General features: G+C 45.6%; 2 protein-coding genes across 3 annotated transcripts in view; both read right to left on the reverse strand.

Annotated features, from left to right (window-relative positions):
- Positions 1-9,775: 9,775 nt before the first annotated feature.
- On the reverse strand, positions 9,776-14,358 carry rhoub (ras homolog family member Ub). Its single transcript, XM_027012038.2, has 3 exons — positions 13,967-14,358; positions 13,075-13,133; positions 9,776-11,291 (listed from the first exon to the last, which is right to left on the reverse strand). Exons 1-3 carry the CDS (start codon positions 14,163-14,165, stop codon positions 10,836-10,838), a joined length of 714 nt encoding a protein of 237 aa, XP_026867839.1. The 5' UTR covers positions 14,166-14,358; the 3' UTR covers positions 9,776-10,835.
- A 2,546-nt stretch (positions 14,359-16,904) lies between these two features.
- The window catches only part of rtn2a (reticulon 2a), an 11,514-nt gene continuing 849 nt past the window's right edge, over positions 16,905-27,569 (reverse strand). Inside the window, exons 2-10 of one of the 2 annotated variants that reach the window (XM_027011999.2) lie at positions 26,668-26,721; positions 25,708-26,190; positions 24,417-24,581; positions 19,686-19,893; positions 19,472-19,610; positions 18,076-18,145; positions 17,918-17,964; positions 17,722-17,780; positions 16,905-17,476 (exon numbers count right to left, since the gene is read on the reverse strand). In XM_027011999.2, the coding sequence (XP_026867800.2) occupies positions 17,401-17,476; positions 17,722-17,780; positions 17,918-17,964; positions 18,076-18,145; positions 19,472-19,610; positions 19,686-19,893; positions 24,417-24,581; positions 25,708-26,190; positions 26,668-26,721 (1,301 nt within the window). In that variant the 3' untranslated portion in view covers positions 16,905-17,400. Of the gene's footprint in view, positions 17,477-17,721; positions 17,781-17,917; positions 17,965-18,075; positions 18,146-19,471; positions 19,611-19,685; positions 19,894-23,249; positions 23,456-24,416; positions 24,582-25,707; positions 26,191-26,667; positions 26,722-27,569 lie in introns of those variants that run through there. The other variant, XM_027012000.2, reaches the window with a different exon arrangement.

Below are 27,569 nucleotides of genomic sequence, written 5' to 3' on the forward strand. Positions count from 1 at the left end.
TAATGGTGTGTGACACAGCAGATGGAGCTGGTGTAACGCACCACCTACAGACAGGGGGCAGGATGATGGTTAGAGCTACTGCCCCCCTCGCCCCCTCCAGTCCAGACAGCGGGCAGGATAATGGCTTGCTGCTGTTTTATTCCAGTGGTAAGCAGATTACAGTTTCCATATGCCTGAACGTAATGCTGATAGAACAAACCTGTGTTTTGTTGTTTCTTTTCAAAAACTGGAACATCTCTGCAGCTAGAACTAGCCAGACCTGACAGCACAGAGGTAATACTGTGATCAGACATTCAACGTCTTTCAGCCAAAATACTAGCACATCTACCCTAACTGTTGCTGAGCAGCTGCTGGTAGCGACACAGACTGGTTGCGAGACTACCCGTCCATGTTTTGCCACGGAGAGCACAAGTGTGTGAGTGTGAGGTTAAGTTTATGCCTGGACCGGAAATGTTTATCCATGAAGAAATTTGGCAAGAACCTGACACCATCCCCCCACCTCTACCCCCTACCCATCATTCACAGCTAATAACTTACTGCGTTTTGGACAGTGCGAGATGTCTGGGTCAGGCTCTCTGATATGGCCCTCCGGTCTGGAAATCTCACTTGAGTAAACTCCCTTTTCTGTGTATCAGACAAGAAATGAAAATGAAAATATACATTCTTCATGAACTACTGTGTTCACTTCAAAAGCTCTTTGTGAGTGATCGACACACAGCAGATCGCACTGCCCCAACGCCCAAACAGTGCAGCAGGAACGGGGAACGTAGCGACAATGTCCGAGGCCACAGCTCTGTCTCTGCTCCTGCTCCTCACGCAAGCCCGTCGGTCCTTTCTGGGGAAGACAGAGACATTTCACGAGTCATGGACGGCTTGAGCTTTTACGGCATGTGTATATGACTTCACTCCTGCCCCCCAAACCCCTGCACTGCTCAGAAAAGCGAGGATGGCTGACAGCATGCGCTCTCTGGCGCTGTGTGATGTCAGTCGTAAGGGGACATGTTAGTAAATGCACTCTGAAGATAGTAGATTGAGCAGACTGACAGGAAACTTTTATTATGAAAATAACAGCAAACCGATACATAGTCCTGACTAAGACACCTCCCACTAACACAAGATTATCAAGCTAAAAATTCACAAAAACGCACGCACATGTTGTACTGTACACTGACTGTGGAAATGACATCTGCTTACAGGAATAGTCTAAAATAAAGATATCTATTTATTCTCCTCTGCGCTTAAATATTACTCTGGATCACGAGTAAACCAGCTTCTGATTTGAATGTCAGAGTGATGATGATGGTTGTTTTGTATAAATAGTGTCCACAAAAGATCACAGACTGAAGACTAAAATAACTAAAGGTTGAACTGCAAACTATATATCTTCTGTATCCTTCTGCACTATCAAAGAAGGGTGTGTGTGTGTGTGTGTGCGTGCGTGTGTGTGTGTGTGTGTGTGGGTGTGCGTGTGTGTGTGTGGGTGTGTGTGTGTGCGTGTGTGTGTGTGTGTGCGTGCGTGCATGCGTGTGTGTGTGTGTGTGTGTGTGTGTGCGTGCGTCTACAGCCAAGGAGTATTTCTGTCCCTAGACTTTGTTTGTGTGTCTGGATATGCGGGTCACCTGTAGAGTCAACACATTCATTCTGTCAAGTTTAACCAACACATATCTGTGCTCTCAGTATGACTCTCTGTTCTGTTACTGTCTGTTAAGTAACCTTAGATTCCTACTGGGTAACATAAACATACAAACAAACAACACCACATAGTTGAATCCAGGCACTTTCTCCCATTATCATCTAGCTTTTTCCTGCAGTTCTAGAGTGCTGATGTTTATACGATATGTGTTTATACTGTATGTATATGTGTTTGTACTATATGTCTATATGCTTATACTGTATGTACATGTGTTTATGCTATATGTGTTTATACAGTATGTATACATGTTTGTACTATAAGTATATGTGTATATAGTGTATGTGTTTATACTATATGTATATGTGTTTATATTGTATATATATATATATGTTTATACTCTATGTATATGTGATTATACTGTACATATGTGTTTATACTATATGTGTATGCGTTTGTACTATATGTATATGTTTATACTGTATGTACATGATGTGCTGTGCTGTGTGTATGCATGGGCGTAGTGTAGGTCCATGTGTGTGTGTATGTAAACAGACATGGCTGTGTTTCTGCATGTCTGTGTAGGCATATATAACACACATTTATTCCAGCTGATTACGCATACGTGTGGGGTGAGACAGGGGGCTTTGCTCTCTGTCCCTGCCTCGACTCGCTGGGCGGGAGGGTGTGATGCTTCTCTCTGTCCCTGCCTCGACTCGCTGGGCGGGAGGGTGTGATGCTTCTCTCTGTCCCTGCCTCGACTCGCTGGGCGGGGGAGGGTTATCTAGCTGCTGGCTCTTTTCAATGGGTTCCATTGACTCTGGAAAGGAACATCGTGTCCCCGGCGACCACCGGCTCACGCTCGTCGACGTCTCCCACAGCCCCGCGGCACTTATGGGAGGCCAAGCAGCTGTTGTGGTGAACAGGTCAGTCACTACCGTGGCGCTCTATTGGTCGGTTTGTCCCTGGGTGCTTGGGAGCAGCTCCCGAACAGTCCTGATGTCCTGTAAGACCAGGTCGTTTCTCAGTCGGAATGAACCAAGGGGTGTTAGTCAGAAATGAATATCCTGCCATATACGACACAAGTCCTTACCATAAAATAACTGTGGCTGTCTGGAACATGAACACAGCCAGGCCAATGCTCTTTGTGTCTGCAGGGATTGTGCTAGCCATACACACAGGTGCTGGATACATTTTCAGACACAAATTAATACATGCGAGACAAAAGACCTGCAGTCTCTCCAAGATGGGGCGATGACAGATATGATTAAGATTTCGAGCATGCCAGCACACAGCACTGCTTGCATAACCCGCTCGAATCTCTGAATATAGGTTTCGTATCTCTGCCAGCGGCTTAATAGAATTATCAGACCGTAAGAGAAGGTGTTGCACAACTATTGACTTACCAAAATGAATACAGGGCCTCAACGTTTCAGGGCCTAGAGCAGAATGAAATAAACTCAGAAAGTTATTACCCAGGCCGGAAGAAAGAGAGAAACAACTATAAAACCATAATTACAAGCAAATAACTGTAACGAAAACAGAAATAAAGCTGAAGCAAACTGAAAAATGTGTGAGGAGGTGTGAGGTTAGTGAGGAGACAGAAAAAGAGAGAGAGGGAGGGTGAGAGAAGGAGAGAGAGAGAGAGAGAGAGAGAGAGAGAGACCTAGATAAAGGGAGGGTGGAAAACCTGGACCTGGAGAACTGCGATTTGAGGACTGGGGTTTGTATACCACTGGTGTCATGGATGGTCAAAGAGAACTGACACTGGCATATGGTTAAAAACGAGCCAGCAAGAAAACAATCTTTCCGTTACCATCGGTGTGAAACCTACTACACTTTACTTTAAAAAGAAAAGGGCAAATGTGTTCTGTGTCAGATTCCCTGAACTTCACAGGACTCCAGGCCTTTACGAGAGCACGTTACGTCTGGGCTCCAATCCTGCCCTACCGCATACCTCACACGGTGCCCCTCTTTGTAGTGACGCTAGCTCTTTGTCTCTACTTAAAAATGAGACATTATCGTTTTAATAATCTACGAGCTTAAAGAGAAGAACAAGACATACAGGCATGAACAAGACATGAACAGATCAACATGCACTCTCATCTTCTGTTGTGTTGTGCCTTTGGGCAAAGAACAGAGGAACAATTTCACCCTGCCAGTGTTAGCGCCATTGCACTCAGTCATGTTGGAACAGCGCTAACCAATTTACGCCGCGATAAAAAGTGGTAGTTATACCTCTCTTCTCCTTAATTACCGGATCATAGTAGCATCTGGAAACACAGGCCTGCGTATAAATTCAGAGAACTCCACTCCTTGCTCTTGGAGGACGAGAACCTCAGAGGTGTGAGGCAGGATTGCAGTGTTCTCCTTCAGAACCAGTCAGAATCCATCCTCAGGTCCTCCCAAAGCTGACCTCAACTGACCCTCAATATCGCTGTCTATTCTGGAACCTTTTGAAACTACGTCCCATCTGTCTACGAAGCAGAATGTTTTATTGATAAGCTGTTTGAACAGACAAATGCATTTCTGTCGTTTTCTCTAAATTTAAACAAGTAAATGCCATCATACCGACAGTTCAACGTTGCCCTGTGGCGAAGGTGTGTGTGTTCAACACGAACGCCTCCCTCTCGGGCCAGGGGAGGGGGGCTCGTGTCTGATTGTGTGTGCTACACTCCTCATCGTTCTTGTGAAGGGATAAGCAGAATACTGTCCAGCAGAAGAGAGACCAGCTCAGAGAAACATAAGAGGAAAAGCGTGTGACTAAGGACAGCAGGAGCAGCTTTATGGGACTTATCTCACATCTTTCACATTTTCACAAAGCAAGGAGATGATTTCAGGTCCCACTGTGTCACCTTCACAACGGAAAATGTACGTCCAGGGCAGCTGTAGCAAAGCTTTTCCGAGACTTTCCCAGGCTCCGCATGCGAGAGCCGTGGTTAACAAAAAGCAAATGGAAGCAATACTTTTGCTCCGACCACCAGCACAACTGCTGAACACGGGGCGGAGAGATTGCGCTAGGCTGACAATAACTAGTAACATTCAAATACTGAGAGAGAGGGGAGGCAGGATTGTCTGGGTCAGTGTGGGTGGGGCTGAGAAAGACAGAGAGAGAGAGAGAAGGAGGGAGAGATAGAGAGAGGAGAGAGACAGACAGACAGACAGACAGAGAGAGAGAGAGAGAGAGAGAAAAACAGAGAGAGACAGACAGAGGGAGACAGAGAGAAAGAGAGAGAGAGAGAGAGCGAGAGAGAGAGACAGAGAGAGAGAGAGAGAGAGAGAGAGCGAGAGAGAGAGACAGAGAGAGAGGTCGTCCTTGGCTGGTCAGGTATTAACCAAACAAAAAGGACACAACCATTTCTGCCTTTCTTACAGCAGAGGTCACTGAAAGACTTCCACGCTGCTGTAAGTGTTGCATTGTAAGTTTATTTTTAGAGGGCTGTTGAGTTTGAATCTTAAAGGTCTATAATTAGTTCAATCACTGCTACCAAGTGCTCCAATCAAAAAGAAAAAAGGAAAGATCTTTGTTTGTAACTGAGTGCCCATTTGAGCTACTCGTCCACCTGTGCAGTACCCAATCCTGACTCTCCTCTCCTGTGAGGAGACTGAGGAACTGTCTCTCCAAACACAGACTCCTCGGTCCTCTTAAACTACCCCTGTTTCACATCACTGGTGTCCCCACGGGCTGGAACAGATGAGAGGTCTGGACTGTGTCTCCAAACGCAGCCCTCCCATAAACATGTTACCAGAGAGGGTGTGTCCTGTCTGGGGAAGTGCAGGCCCACGACCTTTGGGGGGTATAGCGGGGAGGTCAGGGGTCAGAGGCTCTCTCCTCGGGTTTCAAAGGCGCTCAAATGGAGTGATGCACTTGGGTCAGTTGCTGTCGACCCCTGCTGAGAGGTACTGCTGTGCAGCCTGTTGGCCCGTCGGTGTGGGCCGCCCATTACTGGTTCCTGCTGGTAAAATGGGCTGAAAGTGGAAGTGATTAGTGGGAGTGTTTGGGGTCATGGTGGTGACGTTTCAGGCCTAATAGCCATTCTTCTTATAGAGTCCTGTGATACAGGCTTTACACTTGCAAAAACAACATACACACACACATATACCCACACACATACACCCACACACCCATGTACACACACGTACCCATGCGCGCACACGCAAAAATCCACACCCACACCCACACACAGCCACATGCACGTGCACCCCCCCACACACACACACATACATACACACACACACACACACACACACACACCTACACACACACACACACACACACATACATACACACACACACACACACACACACCTACACACACACACACACACACACACACACACACCTACACACACAAATTTAGTTTAGCAGCCGCTTCCCGGCTTCCCTCACTGGGTCACCAGGATGGTTCACCTGCACGCGTGAGTTGTCTAAGCAAACAAGGCATCTGTGTGTTTCCCCATTGTGCCCTAAAGGTGAACCAGGGCCATGATGACCAGGCTCCTGGAGGTGCTTGCAGCTGTTAGCTCAGATTCAAAGAGTAGGAAGAAAGGGACATCATTGAAGGTTTGCATGGTGCAGAAAGCCGTAAGGATGAGGGGAGAGAGAACGCCGGCCGGGGAAACGTGAAGGAGTCTGATGGTGAAAGAACTCAGAGAACATACAAGAACACTCTCACTCTCAGATATCCAGACAGCAATACTTTTTCACTTCCAAGCTCACATGCAGCTGTACTTGTGCCAAGTTCACCATGACAAGCCACTATTGAATACAGAGATGTAACAAACCCACACTCTGGCCACTCAGGCCAGGGTACCATAAACCTGGAGGACTGAATTCTCAGTGCGTTAATTGCGGGTTCAGGGTGGGGTGGGGGGGTTGGGGTCAGAGCCAGATGGGGGGTGGGGTGTTCTGAGGGTTTGCAATACTCATTCTAATCTGAGAGCCCAATGGATCATCATCTCTCCAAGCTGGGAAGAATCGCGTAGTGCTACATTATCTCAGCTACTGGGAAAGTGATCTAGAATGGTGGCTTTAGATAAGACTGTTGTACTGTGTTGATTAGTCACTGGTCAGATGATACATTTTTGATCTAAAATACACACCTGAAAGAGTGTGGGGAGTGTTAGCACGTGTCTACACCTGGGACTGAAAACTGAGTCTTTGCCTAAGAATCTGCCTTAATACTTTACAAACAAACTAGATTCATTGAACATAATCCAGGCTTAACCACAGCCAGGACTGGTTTATAGTGCCAGTAACTTTAATCCAAAAGTGAGTGATTGTGAAAGATTCGCCAAAAAACGGTGCAGCATTTGGTGAAAGTGTCCATAGCAATAAAGATCAGAGGCCAAGCAGTAGGCGAATGTGTAGGTGACCAGATGTTTGGCTCTCAGAACAGCGCGTGGTCGGTGACCACTATCCTCTCATGGGTGCATGTATTTATATGTGTGTGTATGACCAATGGTGAATGTGGAGGAAGAGGGAGAGAAGGAGAGAAGGAGAGAAAGAGAGATAATACATAAAATGAGGAAGCAGACACAGTGAAATCCAAGTGATGTAACTAGAACTCAAACTCTGTTAATATAGGCTAATGTTTATTTGAAGTCTATAGTAATGTTTATTTGAAGTCTATAGTCTATAATTTGAAGTATATAGTTATCTGAACTATGAGTGTGTGTGTGTGTGTGTGTGTGTGTGTGTGATTGTGTGTGTGTGTGTATGTAAATATCAGTTCCACATAGTGGTCAACAACTTGTCTGAACGTGTACATGCACACACAATCATGGGAACACAAACACAGGTGGACACACATACATATGTGTGTATGCATACACAGGCTCACACGCTCACACGCACACACACACACACACACACACACACACACACACAAGCACACACACATATGTGTGTATAGGTACACAGGCAGACCCACATACATATGCACACACACCCATACACCTGCGCACATACATATAGACAGACACACATAAGCAGGTATGTTGAAACGCAGATAAACACTAATCCTTGAATTATCAAAAAACCATAGCTTCATATGCAGTACCCTAGTCACATATACAGTACCCTTATACAGTACCCTAGTCACATATACAGTACCCTTATACAGTACCCTAGTCACATATACATTACCCTTATACAGTACCCTAGTCACATATACAGTACCCTTATACAGTACCCTAGTCACATATACATTACCCTTATACAGTACCCTAGTCACATATACAGTACCCTTATACAGTACACTAGTCACATATACAGTACCCTTATACAGCACCCGTCATATATACAGTACCCTAGTCACATATAAAGGAACCCTTATACAGTACCATAGTCACATATACAGTACCCTAGTCACATATACAGTACCCTTATACAGTACTAGTCACATATACAGTACCCTTATACAGTACCCTAGTCACATATACATTACCCTTATACAGTACCCTTATATAGTACCCTAGTCACATATACAGTACCCTTATACAGTACCCTAGTCACATATACACTACCCTTATACAGAACCCTAGTCACATATACACTACCCTTATACAGCACCCTAGTCACATATACACTACCTTTATACAGCACCCTAGTCACATATACAGTACCCTAACCTTTGGTGGGGAGGGCAACATAAAGATGGAAAAAGAACTAAAGTAGCAACTTTATGCCAGTTTACTGTGGCAGGGACCAGCGCCTCCAAGTCCATTCAACAATGCTCTCACATCAACACACACAGTAAACTAACTCGAGTGTGAGTCAGCTTTTCAAAGCCATCTGCTGCCCTGTGTTGAGTGTTGAGATCTGTCTCTCCCATGGGGTTTTGGGGGAAAGAGCTGTCCAGCTGTCCCTGATGTCTTCGCCCTGTTTCTCTCTTCATTGCATAGACATCATAGATACAGACCAAGTAATCATGGTGGGAAACCACACTACCCTGGAGACTGTGGCCTGGCGTTGTGAACCCAATCTCACAGCAGCTGGGTGAGGCCTTTCCCTACAGCAATGCACCACGGAGCCCCCCCATGTAGGACCTGCGTGTCCTGCACATGTGACACAGCTGCACCAGTAATTCCACTCAGGGATCTGGACCTGTGACATCTGAACATAATGGCCGTACTTGTGCACAGAGACAAACGCAACCCATTCTGGCATAATTACCACAGAGCACAGAAATCCAGTCCTCACAACTGGAAGGCAGAAATCCTATGGGGTTTGAACTTCTAAGAAGTTGCAAAAGGAGGTGTCAAAGTCTGTGTGAACAGAGATCGTCAGACCTGTGACATGTGAACAGAGAGACTGTCAGACCTGTGACATGTGAACAGAGACCGTCAGACCTGTGACATGTGAACAGAGACCGTCAGACCTGTGACATGTGAACAGAGAGACCATCAGACTTGTGATACGTGACGTGGTGTGGCTGTGTTCATGGTTGTATAATCGTGTTACTTTTTCAGTTTGAGAAAAAAAATGCTCATGTAATACACATGACCAGCTGAATTCTTTAACTATTTTAATGACCTTAATGAACTTAATGACCTTTTCATCAAACATAAGTGATTTCTATCTGTACTGGTGAGACTGTATGACCACGTCTGCATTTCAGATAGGGGCAGATCTAAACTGACCCGCACACTGATCTAAGCAGTCATGAAGACAGGCCTGCATCTCTGATTGGACACGAGAGAAGACTATTGTTTTCAGCTGCCCTCCTCTGCAATTGGCTCTCAGACGAAACAAAGCCTCCAAATTGCTGGTATAGACTCGGTCACCGTGGAAATGACAGGTCTATAAATGCTGTATTCTTCATACAGTCAGACAATACAGAGACCACACAGACGCTTCCAGCTGAAGATAAAGTATTCCATCATAGAGAATGAGGAACCAGAGAGATCACATTTGCATGCCATTTACAGTGCATAGCAGAAACATAATGCTTAGAATTGTTTAGTCTAAACTGTAGACTTTTATTTTGTCACACTGTCATCATTCTTTCATACTAGATACATGACACATTTCCAATGCTCAGATTTGTTTAGAGTCTAAACTGTAGACTTTTATTTTGTCACTCATTATTCTTTCATACTAGACCCATGCGCACCAAGCAAAGAAGGACAAAGAAATTTCACTTTGGGTTCAAAGAACTGAGTGTATTTGCCATGGTAATGAGGAAAAGAAGCCAGGAAATAAGACATCCAGACACATGCCCCATGAAGGAGTGATCTACCCAGACAGAGAAAGAAACAATTACATACAATGTACAGTTATGGCATGGAAACGTGGTACACACACACTCAACACAGGCCATGACATCGACACCATTCTGATCTTTTTCCCCCTTTACTGTACAGTTTACATTGAATTAACTGCTGAGTCATTAGAGAAAGACAGAATGTCTCCAGAATACTAAGGAGCACTGCTGTCTGCCCCACTGTTTCATTACACTGCAATATTAAAGGGTCAGTGCGCTAAGCAATACGGCTCTTGAGAGCACATTATGATACATATTTACAATTAAACTACATTAGGTGGGACAGAAGACCACCCCCCTCCGTCTCTCAAAGTGACAGTTTCAGCTCCTGGCATGTCAGAGGTTAGTCGAGCACGAGATGAGATGGTTTGTGCGTTACTGATGACCAGAGAGATCCAGAACGGTGGAGGAGACTGATGTGTCTTTCATTACAGTGCACTGCCCTGCCTGGGGAACCAGACGAGGGCGGACAAACAGGCTCAAACGCAGTGTAGTCCTGCCCCGAGGGTGACGGAGAGAGAGATAAGTGTTGATACTGCCAAAATAAGTCACGCGCACGTTTATCAGACGAAGGTAAATAAATACAAATGTGATATGCAACAAAATGGAGTCGAATGATTTTTCAAAACCATAACACGGTGAGCACAGGTGCTGTTCAGTAAAGCTCTGAGTTCAGAACACCTCTGACTGCCACACGGTCTCACGGCAGAGACTGGGTGGGCAAAAGCATGGCTCACGGTGGCGTAAACGTCCAGCGAACGGACCCTGCTGTCCTCACTACAGTCCCTCGCCCACCCAACACCAGGTCCTCCATCACCCTTGATTCCGTCGGCTTGAGGCTGCCAGAGGCCGCAGAACGTGTCCGAGGTCTGTGTCACCGTGTCTCCCATTTAGCCGATGACCCAGAATCCCCCTGGAATTCCATGGTGCCGCCTGCGTTACTGTATACACACGTATTTCTTCCACCAGGCTTTGGAGAGCAGTCTCATCTTGTCAGCTGTGCTGCGCACTTTGCACTCCCTGCGTGCCCGCCTGTCCGCCTGGCGCAGTCCCGCTGCGATGGCCACATCAAACACCTCCTTCAGGTTCTTCTGGGTGAGGGCAGAGCATTCCACGTAGCTGACGGCGCCGACCTTGTCGGCCAGGGCGCGGGCGTCCGGCTCGTGCACGGGCCGCTCGTGTTGCCCGGCCAGCTCGATCAGGACCTTGACGTCCTGCCGCAGGTCGCACTGCGTGCCGACCAGCAGGAACGGCGTCAGCGGACACCGGCGACGGATCTCAGGCACCCATTTCTCACCCACGTTCTGGAAGGAGGCGGGGCTTACCACGCTAAAGCAGAGGAGGAGGACGTCCGTCCGAGAGTAGCAGAAATGCCTCAGTTTATCAAACTCGTCCTGAAAGAGGGAATGGTGAGAGAGAGAGAGAGAGAGAGAGAGAGAGAGAGAGAGAGAGAGAGAGAGAGAGAGAGAGAGAGGGAAAGAGAGAGAGAAAGAGCGAGAGAGGGGGAGGGAAAGAGAGAGAGAGAGAGAGAGAGAGAGGGGGAAAGAGAGAGAGAGACAGAGAGGGAGGGAGGGAGGGAGGGAGAGAGAAGGGGGGATCATTAGAGAAGTATCAAGACTCCAGAGTGGTCCCTGCTTTGTGAACAGTTATTATATCATGCGGTACTTAATAAAATGTTTCATAACAAGGTCAAACCCTACAGAGCAGGCTCAACTCTAAAATCTTCCCTGGAATTCTAAGTCTCTCTGTAAACAATAAAACCCCTTTTATTAGCTCTGTGGTGTTTCATTATTCACAGAATCAATTAAATCAAACTTTATAGGCTGGTCTGTGCTGGGGCAAAAACTTGTTAAGCTCTGCCAAAGCGTGCAACTGTGGCACACCCTCCCTGCACAAACCGCGTAAATTAACACGATAGAGCCACAAAGCTTCAAGAGCAGGGCCCCTCGGAGCCTGAAGAACAAAGACTTAACCCTACAAGAGCAGGGTCCCTCGGAGCCTAGCTCAGGCGAGACTTAACACTGCTCTTACGCTTTAAAGAAGCACACAGTACAGCCAGGACTCAAATATGTCTTGCAGTATAGATTTACTGTGCAGCCGTACAACTATGACTGCCAATCTCTGACTAACTGTTAGCATTAACTGGCTTCAGCAGACACGGGGTCTTTCAAAACACATGAAACTCTGTCGTGCCTCATTCAATGAAGCAAGGCGCTTTACTTTCCTGAGTCTTGTGACTGTAATTTATGTACATGGCATGATGCAACTTTCCTCCTTCTTTGAAATTCATACGAAAGCATGGCTATCTGAGATCCCTTATCTGCCTGCTACCCGTTCACCCTGGCTGGCTTCTCAGGGCTCAGACATAGGCTTTAACGGTTGTTTACCGAAAGGGCAGAGCCGTTTATTGGTTAACCTACACAGTACATGATAAAGACTTATGAGTGTTTGGAGAGTTCAGTAGTTTGAAAGGTTTCCAAACCTGGTGACGACAAAGAGCTTCTAAAATATGTGAAACACGCACTCACGGCTCGGATCTATAGTGTTACCAGCACTGTCCGATAAACTTTTTCATGATAACAAACAGAGCCGGTATGAGGGACTGCACTACACACACACACACACACACACACATACAGGGAGAGAGTGTGTGAGAGAGAGGCACGGAGAGACACGCACAGAGAGAGATCAGTGCCAAGAATGAAAGAAGAGGCCAGAGAACCTTTTAAATCTTTGTTCTCCCACTTTGCTATGGTTTCCACACAATGTGGTGTTGCTTCTTAATGTGTTTTAGTTCTCTGGGTCTAACCCAAATCCCTTCTACTGCCCCCCTGAGCTAAAGAAAGGCCTGGCTCCACTGGCAGCTGGCTGGGGTTTGTGCAGAACACACGGGACCGGGGCAGCAGTCACTACCGGTGGGAGGTTTTAGTGTTGGACAGTGCTGGACAGCCTCTTCACGGAGCCAACAGATGAGAAAACTGACAGCAGATGAGAAGACTCCCCCTCTGAGAAAACGTCCTCCCAACTCCCTCCCTGAGAAGACTCTCTCCACTCCCTTCAGATTCTGGTTCTCTCACAGGGAGTCACTGGCAGCAGATTTCTATTCTACACCATCTGACTTTACTGTGTGAAGTGTGTGTGTGTGTGTGTGTAGGTGGTGGGGGTCTCTTCCCTCACCTGTCCAGCTGTGTCACAGAGATGCAGTCTCACTGGGTGTCCATCAACCTGTACAACTGCTGCAGGGAACACAGGGAAAGAGTGATAGAGGTGAGTAATGTTTGCAGCACACCCACCCACAGACACACACAGCCTGCATGCACTGAATCAGCTCAAAACATAAGCCAGCGTGACTGAACCTTGAGACCAATGGGCCAAAACGGAACCCAGGCAGGGTCCATGAAATCCCCGACAGACCCGAGGTAAACTCTCCGAGGTAGGACTGGCATTTCAACCCCGTAACAGTGTCAACTCCAGCCTGCACTGTTTACGTAAAGTTTAGTCGAGGCACAGCTTGCCAGCATACACGCAGTAGAACAGCAGGCCGTATCGTCATCCGATCTGCCGTTGAATTCACTCTTTGCCCTGAACTGCCACCTGTGGAATTACGTCATGACTTGGAAGTCTGGACTATTACATCTGCTCAAATCCCGCATGCACAGATAAGATCGTGAGGGGGACGCGAGAGACCTCCACGCAGGCATTTCACAGCATGGACAAACTGCACTTTTACGATTCACAGAGGACTTTATGACAACGCAGTTATACAAGAAACTGGCTCTATGAGAACTTGCGATGGCACACTCCTCAGACCAGCAACATGCTGAACTTCCTCAGCACGCAGATACACGCACAGGCCCTGACTCTAGGAGTGAGTCACACTCGCGCAAAGGTTTATAAGGACATCTGCAACTTGGACTGATAAGTTACACGTTAGCTCGTGCAACTTTATGAGTTCACTGGAAACAGAAAAAAAAAAAAAAAAAAGAAAGAAAGAAAGAAACCTCGCGCAAAATTCACACAGAACTCATATTTGCATTCATCGCACTTGAACACAGAGCCGCGCGCTTACCGGAGAAGTCATCAAACGCCGTTGGCACGTATCTGGTGGGGTAGCCGTTCGTGGTGTAGCTGACCACGAGACTGGTCTTCCCCACGGCGCCGTCACCGAGCAGCACGCACTTCAGCACCCGTTCTCGCGCGTCCGAGGGCCGTGCAGACCGGGGTTTGTGGGGCGGTACCGGAGGCGCCATCAAACTATTATAATCCATTAGCGCTTAAAACGGTCGCGCGCGGACGTTGCTGGTCGCTCGTGCCCTGACTAGCCAAATAAACCATCAATAAGAATTCAGCGAGAGCGAGCAGTGCATCACAGGCCACCTGTCACGCGCGTCTCTTCACGTTAGCGGACATTCCACGCACGCGAAGTTTCCATTGAAGACACGCACGCGAGCGCCGAGTGCACCGCCGCAGAACTGCACGCGCAGCACGGAGGGGCGCTTTAAAGCGGACCTCGGTTGGACTAGCCCCGCCCCTCCCGGCCCGGCCTTTGAAAAGAAGCGCGCGTGCTGCCGAGGGGCGGTCACGCCGTGCAGGACAGGGCGTTCTAGTGTGCGAGACTGCTCGGGCTCGTCTGTCGGGGGTCCGTGGCAGCGACGCCGAGCGTCAGAATGGAAACTATCACAGAAGCTTGAAAAACGCGGGCTTTGATAATACAGTTTGATATTTAGTAGATATTAGCGGTGTGAAGTACAGCGCATCAGTTAGCTGAGAAGCACACGCGGAACGACAACAATAATAATAAATGTGCACAAGAGCCTTCAATCTCAGAAGTGATTAAAATGTTACCCACGTGTAACAAAAATCTAATGGTAGACTCTCGCATGCGCCTTTAAAAACAATGAAAGTGTCGCCACCTTTCGGTGAACTGGCGCGCGCTGTATGAAGTTGAGAAATACCGCACTAGGTTTGTTTGTCTGAAAAAAAATCTATAGTTTGTTCTTTCATAACTGCTATATATATATATATATATATTCCCAAGGGAATAAATTAATAAATGAAATGTAAATGTAATTACAATAAATGCAATTTGCAGTGTGCTGTTTTGCCTTCAGACAAACAAGATAACTGGTAAAGATAAATATGTAATATTTATTTCCAAGATACTATTGCAAGATTTAAGATTCGCTTGCTAAATTGGCTTTGAGCTGACAGGAGAGTTGATGACCAGTGCTAAGAGCCATAGGGTAGCGGGAAGACGTTACACCCGACACCCGTTTAACTGTGGGTGTAAATATAACACCTACGGGGTTTTTAAAGTACAATAAAACATGTCTCCTCCATTCTACTGTAGGCAAATCTTGTTTTCTCCATTAAAGTTCAGTCTAGATCATTTTCAAAGGTCAAGGAGGAGGTCAAGGATCCCTGAAGCAGCAGCACAGAATGACATCACAAGTCAGAGGGCACAGTTTTCATAAACACTGTCAAATGAAGGCTACAGTACTCTTACAGAATTTGAATTAAGTTTGCAGTGTTTGGCTATTCGTGAAGGTGATCAGAGTCAGGTGATAATTCCTCAGATGAAGCCAGTGAAGGACAGGACAGGACCAGGACAGGACAGGACCAGGACAGGACAGGTTAGGTCCCATCTGATCCCAGCTCGGCTGAGAGTTTATTTGGACAATAGCAAGGGAATGATGCCCAGATAACTGAGGACTGAGAATCTTTTACACACACACACACACACACACACACACATGCACGCACGCACGCACACACACACACGCATGCACGCATGCGTGCCCGCACGCATGCACACACACACGCAAACACACATGCACTCATACACACCCACATACACACGCACACACACACACACGCAAATACATTCTAAGTCAGATGACTTAGGTCTTGGATGCTGACCTTGTCAAGTAGTACCTGTTTTGTGTACACCAGTTGTAAATCCTTTTCAGGGATCTGAGGTGATGTTTTATGCATAAGTGAAGTACACCAAGGCCTGTGTTATTATTAATGATTGTGTTATGACACTTCGTGTCATATTTTGGATCCCAGATGACTTCATTAGGATGAGTTAACACACTGAAGAGCTGATGTTCGAGTAATACATCCAATCTGATGACATTTCCTTGGGGTTGCACCAGCTCAACTGTTCTTTGGTTCTTCCAGACCAAAGATGCTACTGTAAACGGATCTGAGACATGGTTTTCTTCACTCAAATCATAGTCATTTGTCATTTCATAGTCATAGCCATGGCACGCATAAGTTCTTCAGCTAAAAGTTAACCGCAATGAGCAGGTCAGTGTAATAGCGTGTAAGGTAGAAGACTTACGTCAGGCTAACCACTCCAGAAGTTCCTGATTTAATCTGTATAGCGAAAGTGTGTGCAGGGTTAGATGCTAAATGGAGTTGCTAACCTTTGTTTCACTTTCCATTTCAAGAACTATGGATTTACTGTGGTATAAACGTATTCTTATTTTTATGTTTGTTCATCAAATGCTAGAAATATCACCTCTTACTATAACAGACATCTGACATGCTGTGGAGTGAGGTAATGAGAGAGGGAGATGCTAGAAACATTCTAATGCTCCAATGCTCTCCAGAGCACGGTTACCTTCTGAGCAGACTTAACGTAACTCACGGATAGGACCTTCACAGCTGGTGGAAGTGAGGCTGAGATGTTCCTTAAACCTTGGCAATGCTGGGTTATTTAGCTGTGATGTATGTCTAGTCTAAATTAGGTGGTTAGCTGGACTCTGCTTTCATTGTAGATTGTAACTGGTCTCTTTCATGGTAAAAGCAATAATGGGACAAAATGTTATTCAGTGAAATGCTTGTTTTAAAGGGGAATTCAGATTGTACAAAGGAAATCAAAGAAATGACACTGCAGGTTTAATAGTGCTCACATACGGCAACAGTGTGTCCATAAGTGCACACACACACGCACACACACACACACACACACACACGCACACACACACACACACACACACACACACACACACACACACACACACACACACACACACACAAACACACACACACATGTATGTGTGTGTATGTATACATGCCATTCTCTTGAAACCTGTCAAAAGTAAAAGTGAATCTAGTAAACTGGTCCTGCGCTATTTTGTTTTGGTTCATCCTAGTGCAGACAAACTCTATTTATTCTTGTTTCAGAACGTTCTGGCGCACCGCTCCATGTGTTCAGGGCTCTTGGCTTGCTGATTCAATCACTGTCCTTCTGACAACTTTAAGGAGTCCACTGGTTTGCGTTAGAGACCCTGGTACCATAATTGTCATACAGCCATTTTTGGCCAAACGATTCTCCAAAATCAAATCTCCTTTTTTCTTATGCATCACTTCTTGTTCCCTTTCAGTTTAGTTTCATTTTCTCCTCCCTTTTGGAAGTGGTGCTCCAAACTTTTGATTAAGACATCTGAGTGACAGCCTTTTGCTCCTCCCACATCCTCTCTGACTTCCTCTCTCTCACAGGGTTTTGGGTTTGGCTCCACCCGGGGTGGAGTCAGGGGTGGGGCCACCACCCTGGGCCAGTCGATTCAGGCTGCCATGAACATAAGCATAATTGCATAATAATAATACATGAATTAATAATTAATAATTACAATAGTAATTACAATACATCAAATGACACAAATTCACTTTAATTACAATAATTGGACTATAAAAACTACTTTCATAGTTTACATGATAGCTGGCAAAATACAGAGTCTGGCCAAGTTTACAGTGAAAAAAAACGAACAAAAATGAATGTGCAGAAATTTTTCACTGAGGAGGAGACACGCTTACATGTCCTTAATGTTGTCCACGTGGGATTGCACTACTGCACACAAGCTGTCAATTTTACCCTAAATAGGTGAAATTTAGAACTGTAACCAATCATCATGACAACAACCTGCATTCTTCACCGAGAATTAACAGAAATAAGGACTTATGCACATGAAAAAAACAGAGGGTGGTTTATGTTGGAAACTGAGTGCATTACCTGGTACTGCCTGTAGAAGAGAGGAACTGAGAAGACAGCAATCACACCTGTGAAGAAATCACACACGGGCTACATTCACACGTGCTTTGGCAGGTGACATTAAAGTAATAATTATTTTTCCTTTTTTTGCATTGCTTAATGAATAGATTTGGCCATACCGATAATGAGAAGAGTTAGACCATTACAAAGGGCTCCCAGGTATGTCACCAGATACATCAGCAACAGAAACTGCAAAAAGAGAAGCCATCATTTAACTCACACAAGGAAAGCACAATCCAACAGAAACGAACCCAGCAAAGACTTATGATGGCAGGAGCCATCGAGCACCGGCCAGCTTGTCTTTCAGTGTCTCCAAGCATCGTCGTGGTTATTCCAGTACCTCTGTGTGAAACTGGAGAGCTTTACAGTGAGAGAACGAGACTTTCCCCTAAGCCCCACACTTCTGAGGAGTGTGTGTGTCCTGTGTCACATACCAGGAAGGTCAGAATGCAGGAACCACAGGCCCTGGGCCTCTCCGAGCAGGGGGTATATCCTAGGGCAGGGGGGTATATCCTAGTTCAAACAACACAGCATGCTGGGCTGTACTGATCATATGGGATCTAAAATAATAGTGCACTTTATAAGAATGACCCAAATGCTGAAGTTCTGGTAAAAAGATGAACGATAAATGAACTAAGGCATTAGAAAATAGTTTAAAAAGTGAAAGTAGTAGATGCTTAATTTACTTATTTTAGTAAAATCAAGATTCAAAACATGGCATAAGGTACTGTACATGTAGATACTGCTGGAGTTATGTTTACACACACAGAATAAATGTAGTCAGAGAGTTTTCTTCTATCTTTAGCCAGGATTGTATGTGAAGGGGGTGGGTGGGAGGTGAGAGAGGTGTGTTCTTAGAACAAGAGGGGCAAATTAAACAAGTCAAGAAGGAAGGTTATTCGAGCAGAGAGAAAGAATGTGCTGTTTTTCATGTTTGGAAAAAAAAGAATGTGCTGTTTTCCATGTTTGGTTTTCAGTTTGAAATAACAAAGGTCTGTAGGATGTCACTGCTCTGGTCAGATGACATGGACACAGAAGTGTTTTTTCTGAAGTCAAAGTGAAAACATAATGAAACGCGTGTCTGAAATAACGACACAGATGGACTGAGAAGAATCTAAAGAGTACAAAAAATTAGGAAGTAGAATCATGAAGGAGGCACTCTAATGACAGAAAGCAGGAAGTGTGTCATCAAAATAAAGCAGACACTAAGTAAGATAATCAGAGGAACATGAATCCCAAAGAGAAGCTACCGTGTACTGGAAACGCAGCGGGAAAGCGATAGTTTGACCACCCACAACTAAGACAGGCTGAGGGAACGTTACTCTGAAGCAGAGTGACACCTGCTAGCAGGCATGAGCACGTTCAGTTGATGCACACCTGTAAATTATAACCATACCGTTGAATGGTTCAACATCTAAAACTCTGCTCTAGGTCTCCCTCCAGTGGTAAAGCGAGGAAAGGCCTTTATCATTTCCCTCTAATACACGTGCTCTGTTGAGCCGCCATGAATCTCACCTTGAGAGAGTCGAACAAGCTGAACACGAAAACCAGACGCTTCAGGGTGTCCAGGGCAGAGCAGGTCAGGACGATCGCTCTCTGCATGAGGTGCTCAGCCTTGTCCCCACCCAGACCAATCTCCATGTCCAGATAGGATCTGTAGGATTCAAAGAGACTTAACTAACATGTTCATAAGGAGACAAGCCGAGACGAGACTAGACCCCATGCTCACTTGAAGGGATGTGCACCGTCTCTGAGCTGCAGGCAGTGCAGCAGACTGCAGTAGATTCTCACGGAAATGGTGAAACACATGATCACCAGTGAGAGAGTGGAGAGCACTGAGACGATGCTGAGCTGCACCAGAGAGAGCAGGGTCACTACCAGCCCCGTCAGCACCAGGCCTGTCTGCTCCATGTCCTTCCAGTAGAGGATGTCCATTACTGGAGAGAGAGAGAGAGAGAGAGAGAGAGAGAGAGAGAGGTCATCTGTAGGGTCTCATATATTAACTGCCTTTATAGAATAGCTCAATGATAATGAAATGATAAGGTTGCTAATGACAATGACTGAACTAGTCGATTATTAACTTTCGTTCCTTCTTTGCCATGTTATTATTCTTGTCACAGATATGACTATAGCACAGAGATCTGTGAATGAGCAGAGAGACTATAGCACAGAGATCTGTGAATGAGCAGAGAGACTATAGCACAGAGATCTGTGAATGAGCAGAGAGACTATAGCACAGAGATCTGTGAATGAGCAGAGAGACTATAGCAAAGAGATCTGTGAATGAGCAGAGAGACTATAGCACAGAGAACTGTGAATGAGCAGAGTGACTATAGCACAGAGATCTGTGAATGAGCAGAGAGACTATAGCACAGAGATCTGTGAATGAGCAGCGAGACTATAGCACAGAGATCTGTGAATGAGCAGAGAGACTATAGCAAAGAGATCTGTGAATGAGCAGAGAGACTATAGCACAGAGATCTGTGAATGAGCAGAGTGACTATAGCACAGACATCTGTGAATGAGCAGAGAGACTATAGCAAAGAGATCTGTGAATGAGCAGAGAGACTATAGCACAGAGATCTGTGAATGAGCAGAGAGACTATAGCACAGAGAACTGTGAATGAGCAGAGAGACTATAGCACAGAGATCTGTGAATGAGCAGAGAGACTATAGCACAGAGAACTGTGAATGAGCAGAGTGACTATAGCACAGAGATCTGTGAATGAGCAGAGTGACTATAGCACAGAGATCTGTGAATGAGCAGAGTGACTATAGCACAGAGATCTGTGAATGAGCAGAGAGACTATAGCACAGAGATCTGTGAATGAGCAGAGTGACTATAGCACAGAGATCTGTGAATGAGCAGAGAGACTATAACACAGAGATCTGTGAATGAGCAGAGTGACTATAGCACAGAGATCTGTGAATGTACAGGGAGACTATAGCATAGATATCTGTGAATGAGCAGAGTGACTATAGCACAGAGATCTGCGACTGAGCAGAGAGACTAGCACAGAGATCTGTGAATGCGCAGGGAGACCATAGCACAGAGATCTGCGACTGAGCAGAGAGACTATAGCACAGAGATCTGTGAATGAGCAGAGTGACTATAGCACAGAGATCTGTGAATGAGCAGAGAGACTATAACACAGAGATCTGTGAATGAGCAGAGTGACTATAGCACAGAGATCTGTGAATGTGCAGGGAGACTATAGCATAGATATCTGTGAATGAGCAGAGTGACTATAGCACAGAGATCTGCGACTGAGCAGAGAGACTAGCACAGAGATCTGTGAATGCGCAGGGAGACCATAGCACAGAGATCTGCGACTGAGCAGAGAGACTATAGCACAGAGATCTGTGAATGTGCAGAGAGACTATAGCACAGAGATCTGTGACTGAGCAGGAGAGCAGGGGTCAGGCTTGGACCTCAGCTGGCCTAAGTATAGCCTGTGCAGGATGTTACAGTGGTGCAGCTTAAACTGACACATCGGCGTGCATCACCGCCCCCTGGGCACAGTACCCCAGCCCCTGACACCTGACCTCTGACCCCTTCCTGAGTCAGAAGCAGGCCCTACATCTTCACTACATGAAAGGATGTCCCTCCGAACACTGACGTTTTCCTCTGTTCAAACTCCTCGGTTATTAATGTTCAAATCTCAGCAGGTACTTAGAAGATATCACGTGGTCTCAGTCATGATTCATTTATCTGTCAGCAAGACTCTGTGATATTCCCCTTAAAAATGGCTTTCAAAATCCACTAGAGACATATGCAGTGTATGTCCACACGCCCCTTCAGTCTCGTTAACTTGTCCAGAGGGATTAGCAGGGGAGAGCAGACAGATGACACGGGCCTGATCACTTCAGTGTTATCTCAGCGCTTGTGCAGCTCACGCCTGGCCTTCATGCGTGAGTGACAGAAAGCAGCAACAGGTGCTGTATTTATAGGCTGTGTAGGACAGCGCACTGGCACACACACACCTGCCTGTTGTGGGAACAGGTGATCTTACAGGCCTGTTTCATGCAGCTAACTTTAGTCAGTGCTGGGTGAAGCTGCTCCCGCCTGCCGGCCTGTATGTGCACTAAACCCCAGCTGGAAATAGCAGAGCACTGAACATACCAGCACACTGCCTCCAGTGCAACTACTGTATGTCGTCGTGCAGCTCTGCTTTCACAGTGCTCACAGCCAGCTTGCTTCATGGGCGGTCCATGGCTTTACAAGTTAGCCAGCAAATAAATCTGTCCCTTTAAATTTGCACTTCCACAATAATCTCTGTGAAAATTCAATATTTTCAAAATCTGCTACCGCTCGAAGACTTAATGAAATACACCTCAATCACACTGTTGAGCGGTGAACAGGACCATTACAGTAATTATGCATCAGATCATGCAGTAATGTTTTATCTTCTGCATGGGAGCTCACAGACATCTTACCCATCTTCAGTCACGCACTTTACATCCTACACAAGCCTTCCTGAGATCAAGTGCCTGCTTTTGTCTCAACCATGTAAAACTGTAAAGTAGTCTAGACATCTTTAGCGGTGTGCAGAATTCAACACTGATGAATATTTAGCCTTGGTGTACATTTTTCTAATAACAGATCTTAATACCATTAGACTGGACACGGTCTCTGTCTGAGGTTCCATCTATTGCTACAGATTTGGCTTTGGCTTTACACCCGAAACACCCCAAACATAAATAATCATAGGTAGATAATCTCCCATTATATTATTATGTCTGCATTTGTCTGTTTAGTAAACAGCTCAGTAGTGTAAACATATCTGTTGTGTTTACATGTTAGTAACTTGTCTTTTGTACTGAAAAACAGGAACTCGCTGTAAAAGAGACTTTGTTCTCAGGGACTGTTCCTGTAGAAATCATGGTTATATCAAAACAGTAAGTCACACACATTATATGGCATAAGAAGTCTAGCGTCTAGTGTGGCATACTGAACCAACCCAGGAGACGTTACATTCACAGACAGGAGAGCTTGACACTTGACACATTTCTTAATGCAACGCAAAAAATAACTGAACAGACATATGCTAAGCTTAATGTATCTAACCACCTAGTCCGCGCACACACACACACACACACACACACACACACACACACACACACACACACACACACACACACACACACACACACACACACACACAAGACACGATTCCCCACTACGATTCTGCCACCTCCACCACCACCACCACCCCTAAGCCAAACTAACCGCATCAGTGTGTGTAAATAACGATGGGATCCTTGCTGAAATGAACACTGTGCCAACACTGACCTCCCAGATCCCTGTAAGTCCAGGCAGAACCAGAGCAGAAGCCGAACTGGTCGTGAGCTGCGATTCGTCTCTGAGAGTCACAAATATCTGACGGCTCAGGTTTCCCGGGCAGCTCGGACTCGCAGTGATGCCCCCGGAAACCCTTTCCTGTCTCTCTGCCCCTCCCAGGCTCCCGGAACTGTCAGCGGCCTGCTCTGTGCTGGCGACAGCACTCCAATCCACCAGCCGGAAATAACTCTAATCAATTACGCCCGCCCCAACAAAGATTGAGGTGGTCACACATGGACACCAGAGGGCGATGTGAAGGCACACGCAGACAATCACGTTGGCCTCACACAGAGAGAAACACACATACACACTGCAACAAGCTGCTGGCAGACAGACTCACACCAGATGTGAAGGTTTCTGAATCAGTATCAGGTCATGAAAACAAGATCTTTATGCTGCAGTTTGAGAGTGTAGCGTTACATGGCAGATGTCAGCGTATCTCAAGACCACGTGAGAAATGGACCGCAACAAAGCAGTAACGTGATCAAGTATTAGTCACAGAAACGTTTAGACCAGTGAGACATGAGTCAAGGCCAAGCTGAAGGATTCAGGCCTCAGTCCTTATTATCATGGGCTCTGTACTCAGTTCTCCCTGCTTGTGTTTCTCAGCTCCCATGTATGCTGCTAACCACACGTGTGTGTGTGTGTGTGTGTGTGTGTGTGTGTGTGTGTGTGTGTGTGTGTGCGCGCGCACGCGCGCAAGGAGCCTGCTTAGCAAAATTAGATAAATAAACCAGCAATCCCTGAGGACTGTTGTCATGGAGACCAAGTGATGCGTCCATATTAAACCAGGAGAATTGCCAAGTTGTGTTGGAAAGTGTAGAGGAAAGTCTCTCTCTCTCTCTCTCTCTCTCTCTCTCTCTCTCTCTCTCTCTCTCTCTCTCTCTCTCTCTCTCTTTTCTTTATTGTTTGTTGAATGAGCTTCTAATGTATCCTGCTGACTGTCTTGAATCTATATCTACATAAACTGATACTACTGAAAACCAGTCCATAGACCATAATGACAAGGTACAAGATTAAAAATAAATAAATAAATAAATATATATATTTTTTAAATAAAAAAATCAATAAAATAAAATTTAAAAAGGTGTGAGAAACATTTCTAGCATGCAGACTAACCTGCTATCTGGATGTGAACCGTCGTCTGCTCTGATTGGTTAAGAGTGGAGAACCACTGTTCACTGGTCAGCTCTTCTTGAGTGTTTTGACCAATCGGAGGAGGCTCTACATTTGACGCAACCTCAGTCAGCGATGTGGCTGTGGTTTCCATGGAGACAGGGAGCTCTGACCCATAGGATGCACGGGTAAAAGCGAATGTGACTTCAACAAAAAGACTTTTAAAGTAGTCATCAGCTAAGAGTCTTTATACACCACATCTCAGCAGATAACAGCACAAAAACAGAACTGTGACAAAACTCAGGACCCATATTTAATTCATAATATACCTCATGTGCATAAATAGAATTTCATTGATACCAAATCTGAGAATCTCTTTACATTTATAGATTTAAATCTTATCATAATATTACAACGAAAACCCAATGTGATGTTTGTGTTGGTGTCTAAATGATTCTTCCTCTGGGATTTCTGTGTTTGGTTTGTACTTTTGTGCGTTTTTGATTCATTAGCATTTTTGATTTATTAGCATTTTTGATTCATTAGCGTTTTTGATTCATGCGTTTTGATTCATTAGCGTTTTTGATTTATTAGCGTTTTTGATTCATGCATTTTTGATTCATTCGCATTTTTGATTCATTAGCGTTTTTGTTTCGTGTCTAGTTGACGGGCAGTAGTGAATTTGATGGTCTTGTTTGTGGTTTTAAGGTAAAGTTTGATTATGCTCAAATCTGATGTTTTTGTATAAATAATCAGATGCACTTTAGGGAATTGAGTCTGAGTTCTTGGATTTGCATTTACAGTTTTAAAAAAAATTGAATATAATTTCAGAAAATGTGTTTTTGCAGTTGTTAAAGAATCTGTAAATATGTTCAGCTGTAGAGTAATTAACACCATGAGTGCAGATGTGATTTCATTCCTGCCCTTCCTAGCCAGCATCAACTCTGACCAGAACAGACACACTGGCAGTCATCAGGGAAACACTGTGAGTCACATCATGAGGTGTTCTTGCACTGGCACACCGTTATGAGTGTGAATTGTATCATGTCATAGTCAAACACCATCAGAGAACTCTCTCTCTCTCTCTCTCTCTCTCTCTCACACACACACACACACACACACACACGCGCGTGTGTGCGCGCACATAGACATGCACGCACACATGTAAATATGCATATCAAAACTGCAATAAGCAGAAAGTTCAAAGTCTGAGATTGAACTAGCAGCATGAGTACCAATTTTTACCCATAGTTCCTAGTTTTTGCCATGAGCTGGACGAGCTCTTTTTTCTTACCGTGGGGCTCCGTGATGCAGGGTGTCTGTCTGTCTGGGATCTCCTCTCCTCCTCTGGAAGCTCCCATCTCTTGATCAGAAATGTTCGCTTTGCCTTCCACGGATGGTTCCACACTCTGATGGACGCTCTCAGCCGGTTCAGGAATCATCTCCACGTCCCTCTCTTCTTCCTGTTCCCCTTCCCCGGTCAGGAAGGCTTGGGGGTCCCAGTCCACTGCTGGGGACTCTGCCACTTCCGGGACGTCCACGGTGTCCGTGCGCCTCCCTCGGACACACCCCCTGCGTCGCCCTGTCTCTCTCCGTGATGACGCCTCACCCTCTGAGAAAGCGATGTAGGAGAACGTGAGCTCGAAGGAGTTTTGGCGAGGGGTCCCCCACACGGAGGGGCTGCTGAGGCTGCCATCTTCGTCCTCGGGGCCTTCCTCGTCTTCGGACCACTCCCTGGCAGTCAGGAGCTCTGGAAAGTCCGACTCTTCGTTACCACCTCGGAAGAAAAGGAAGCGCTTAGCTGAGACTCGTAGCGTCACTGACAGTAGTAGCACATTAGCACACAGAAACACAGAGGTAGCACAAAACATCTGAACATGGGAGATTATGCAAATGAACATGTCATCCACATCACAAAAGACCTTACTCATTGCTTTAGTCTTTGCTTGGTTAAGATGATGTCGTGCACTCAAATGCATTCAAAAATGTGTTTTATCTGAGTAAAGCCAAAGACACTGACGCAGTGCCAGGAAACAGAAAATATGAGTTGGGACTTAATAGTTCTCAGTAGTGATACAAAAAATGCAAACTCAAACAGAGTTTAAACATGACAATTTATAAAGATGTCATGATATGAAACACGAAACAAGTTACAGTGTTATATGAGCACATCAGTATATTTCTATATTTCTGTATTAATGTAAATTGTAGTTAGAAACTATGGTGTATGCATATACTATGAAGCCATTCTTACCGTCTGTACAGGGAGGCGTGGAGTCAGGTGTCGAGGACACGGAGCCAAGCTCCTCTGGAACATAACAACACATGCATTCTACATGAGCTCAAAAACATTACGCCACATCCTAAAATCTGGGTTATGCTGGGTTACGCTGGGTTATGTTGGGTTACTCTGGCACTAGCTGGTCACATCGCACTGATTCATGTCAGGTCAAACATGAACCTGGAGCATGAGGGAGAACTGTAAAGTGTCACTCGGCTGTTCTGGGGTCTGTGGTTAGAGCTGCCTCATACAAGCAATGAACAAGGCAGAACTCAGACTAAGAACAAGACAGAACTCAGTGTATGAACATGACAGAACAATCTAAAACATGATAGGACTCAAATTAAGAACAAGACAGGACTCAACCTAATAACAAGACAGAACTCAGACTACAAGCATGATAGAACTAACAACAGGACAAAACTCAGCCTAAGAACAGGACAGACACATGTGCACTCTCATTTGAAAGGTCCAAGGTCATGTTTCAACAGGGGAAAAGGTGGAGAATGTAAATTAGCAGATAGCAGTTGGTTTTGCGTGTTCCCTCTCCACGTTTGTCCAGGTCAGAGATACGGTAACACAGAGAGACAGCGACATACTCCTCGCGATGCCAGTCCGTGCTGGTCCAGGCCAGCTCTTCAGCTGTTCAAGGAATAAAGATTCCTGTATTTGGAATAAACCACATCTGCAGTGTTGACACTGGCCATATTAACTACATTACGTTCAGTACTGATCTGTTCTGCATTGATCTGTTAGTCAGGTTGACCCTGTTTCAGGCCTTCAAAGATCTGCCCACAGATATATCCAGGTGTCCAGGTGTCCAGGTGTGTGGGCCTTTTTAGGGACTAAAACTGAACTACAGCTCAACTACAGAG

This window comes from Electrophorus electricus, chromosome 15 (genome assembly GCF_013358815.1).
Source record: "Electrophorus electricus isolate fEleEle1 chromosome 15, fEleEle1.pri, whole genome shotgun sequence".
NCBI classification, from domain to species: domain Eukaryota; kingdom Metazoa; phylum Chordata; class Actinopteri; order Gymnotiformes; family Gymnotidae; genus Electrophorus; species Electrophorus electricus.

Bases quoted from the DNA above. Each gene is read 5' to 3' on its own strand.
- rhoub (XM_027012038.2), bottom strand. From the start codon at position 14,165: ATGGATTATAATAGTTTGATGGCGCCTCCGGTACCGCCCCACAAACCC. The intron at 13,134-13,966 runs GTAAGCGCGCGG...TGTTCCCTGCAG, and splicing joins GGCGTTTGATGACTTCTCCG to CAGTTGTACAGGTTGATGGA. The intron at 11,292-13,074 runs GTGAGGGAAGAG...TCCCTCTTTCAG, and splicing joins TCTGTGACACAGCTGGACAG to GACGAGTTTGATAAACTGAG.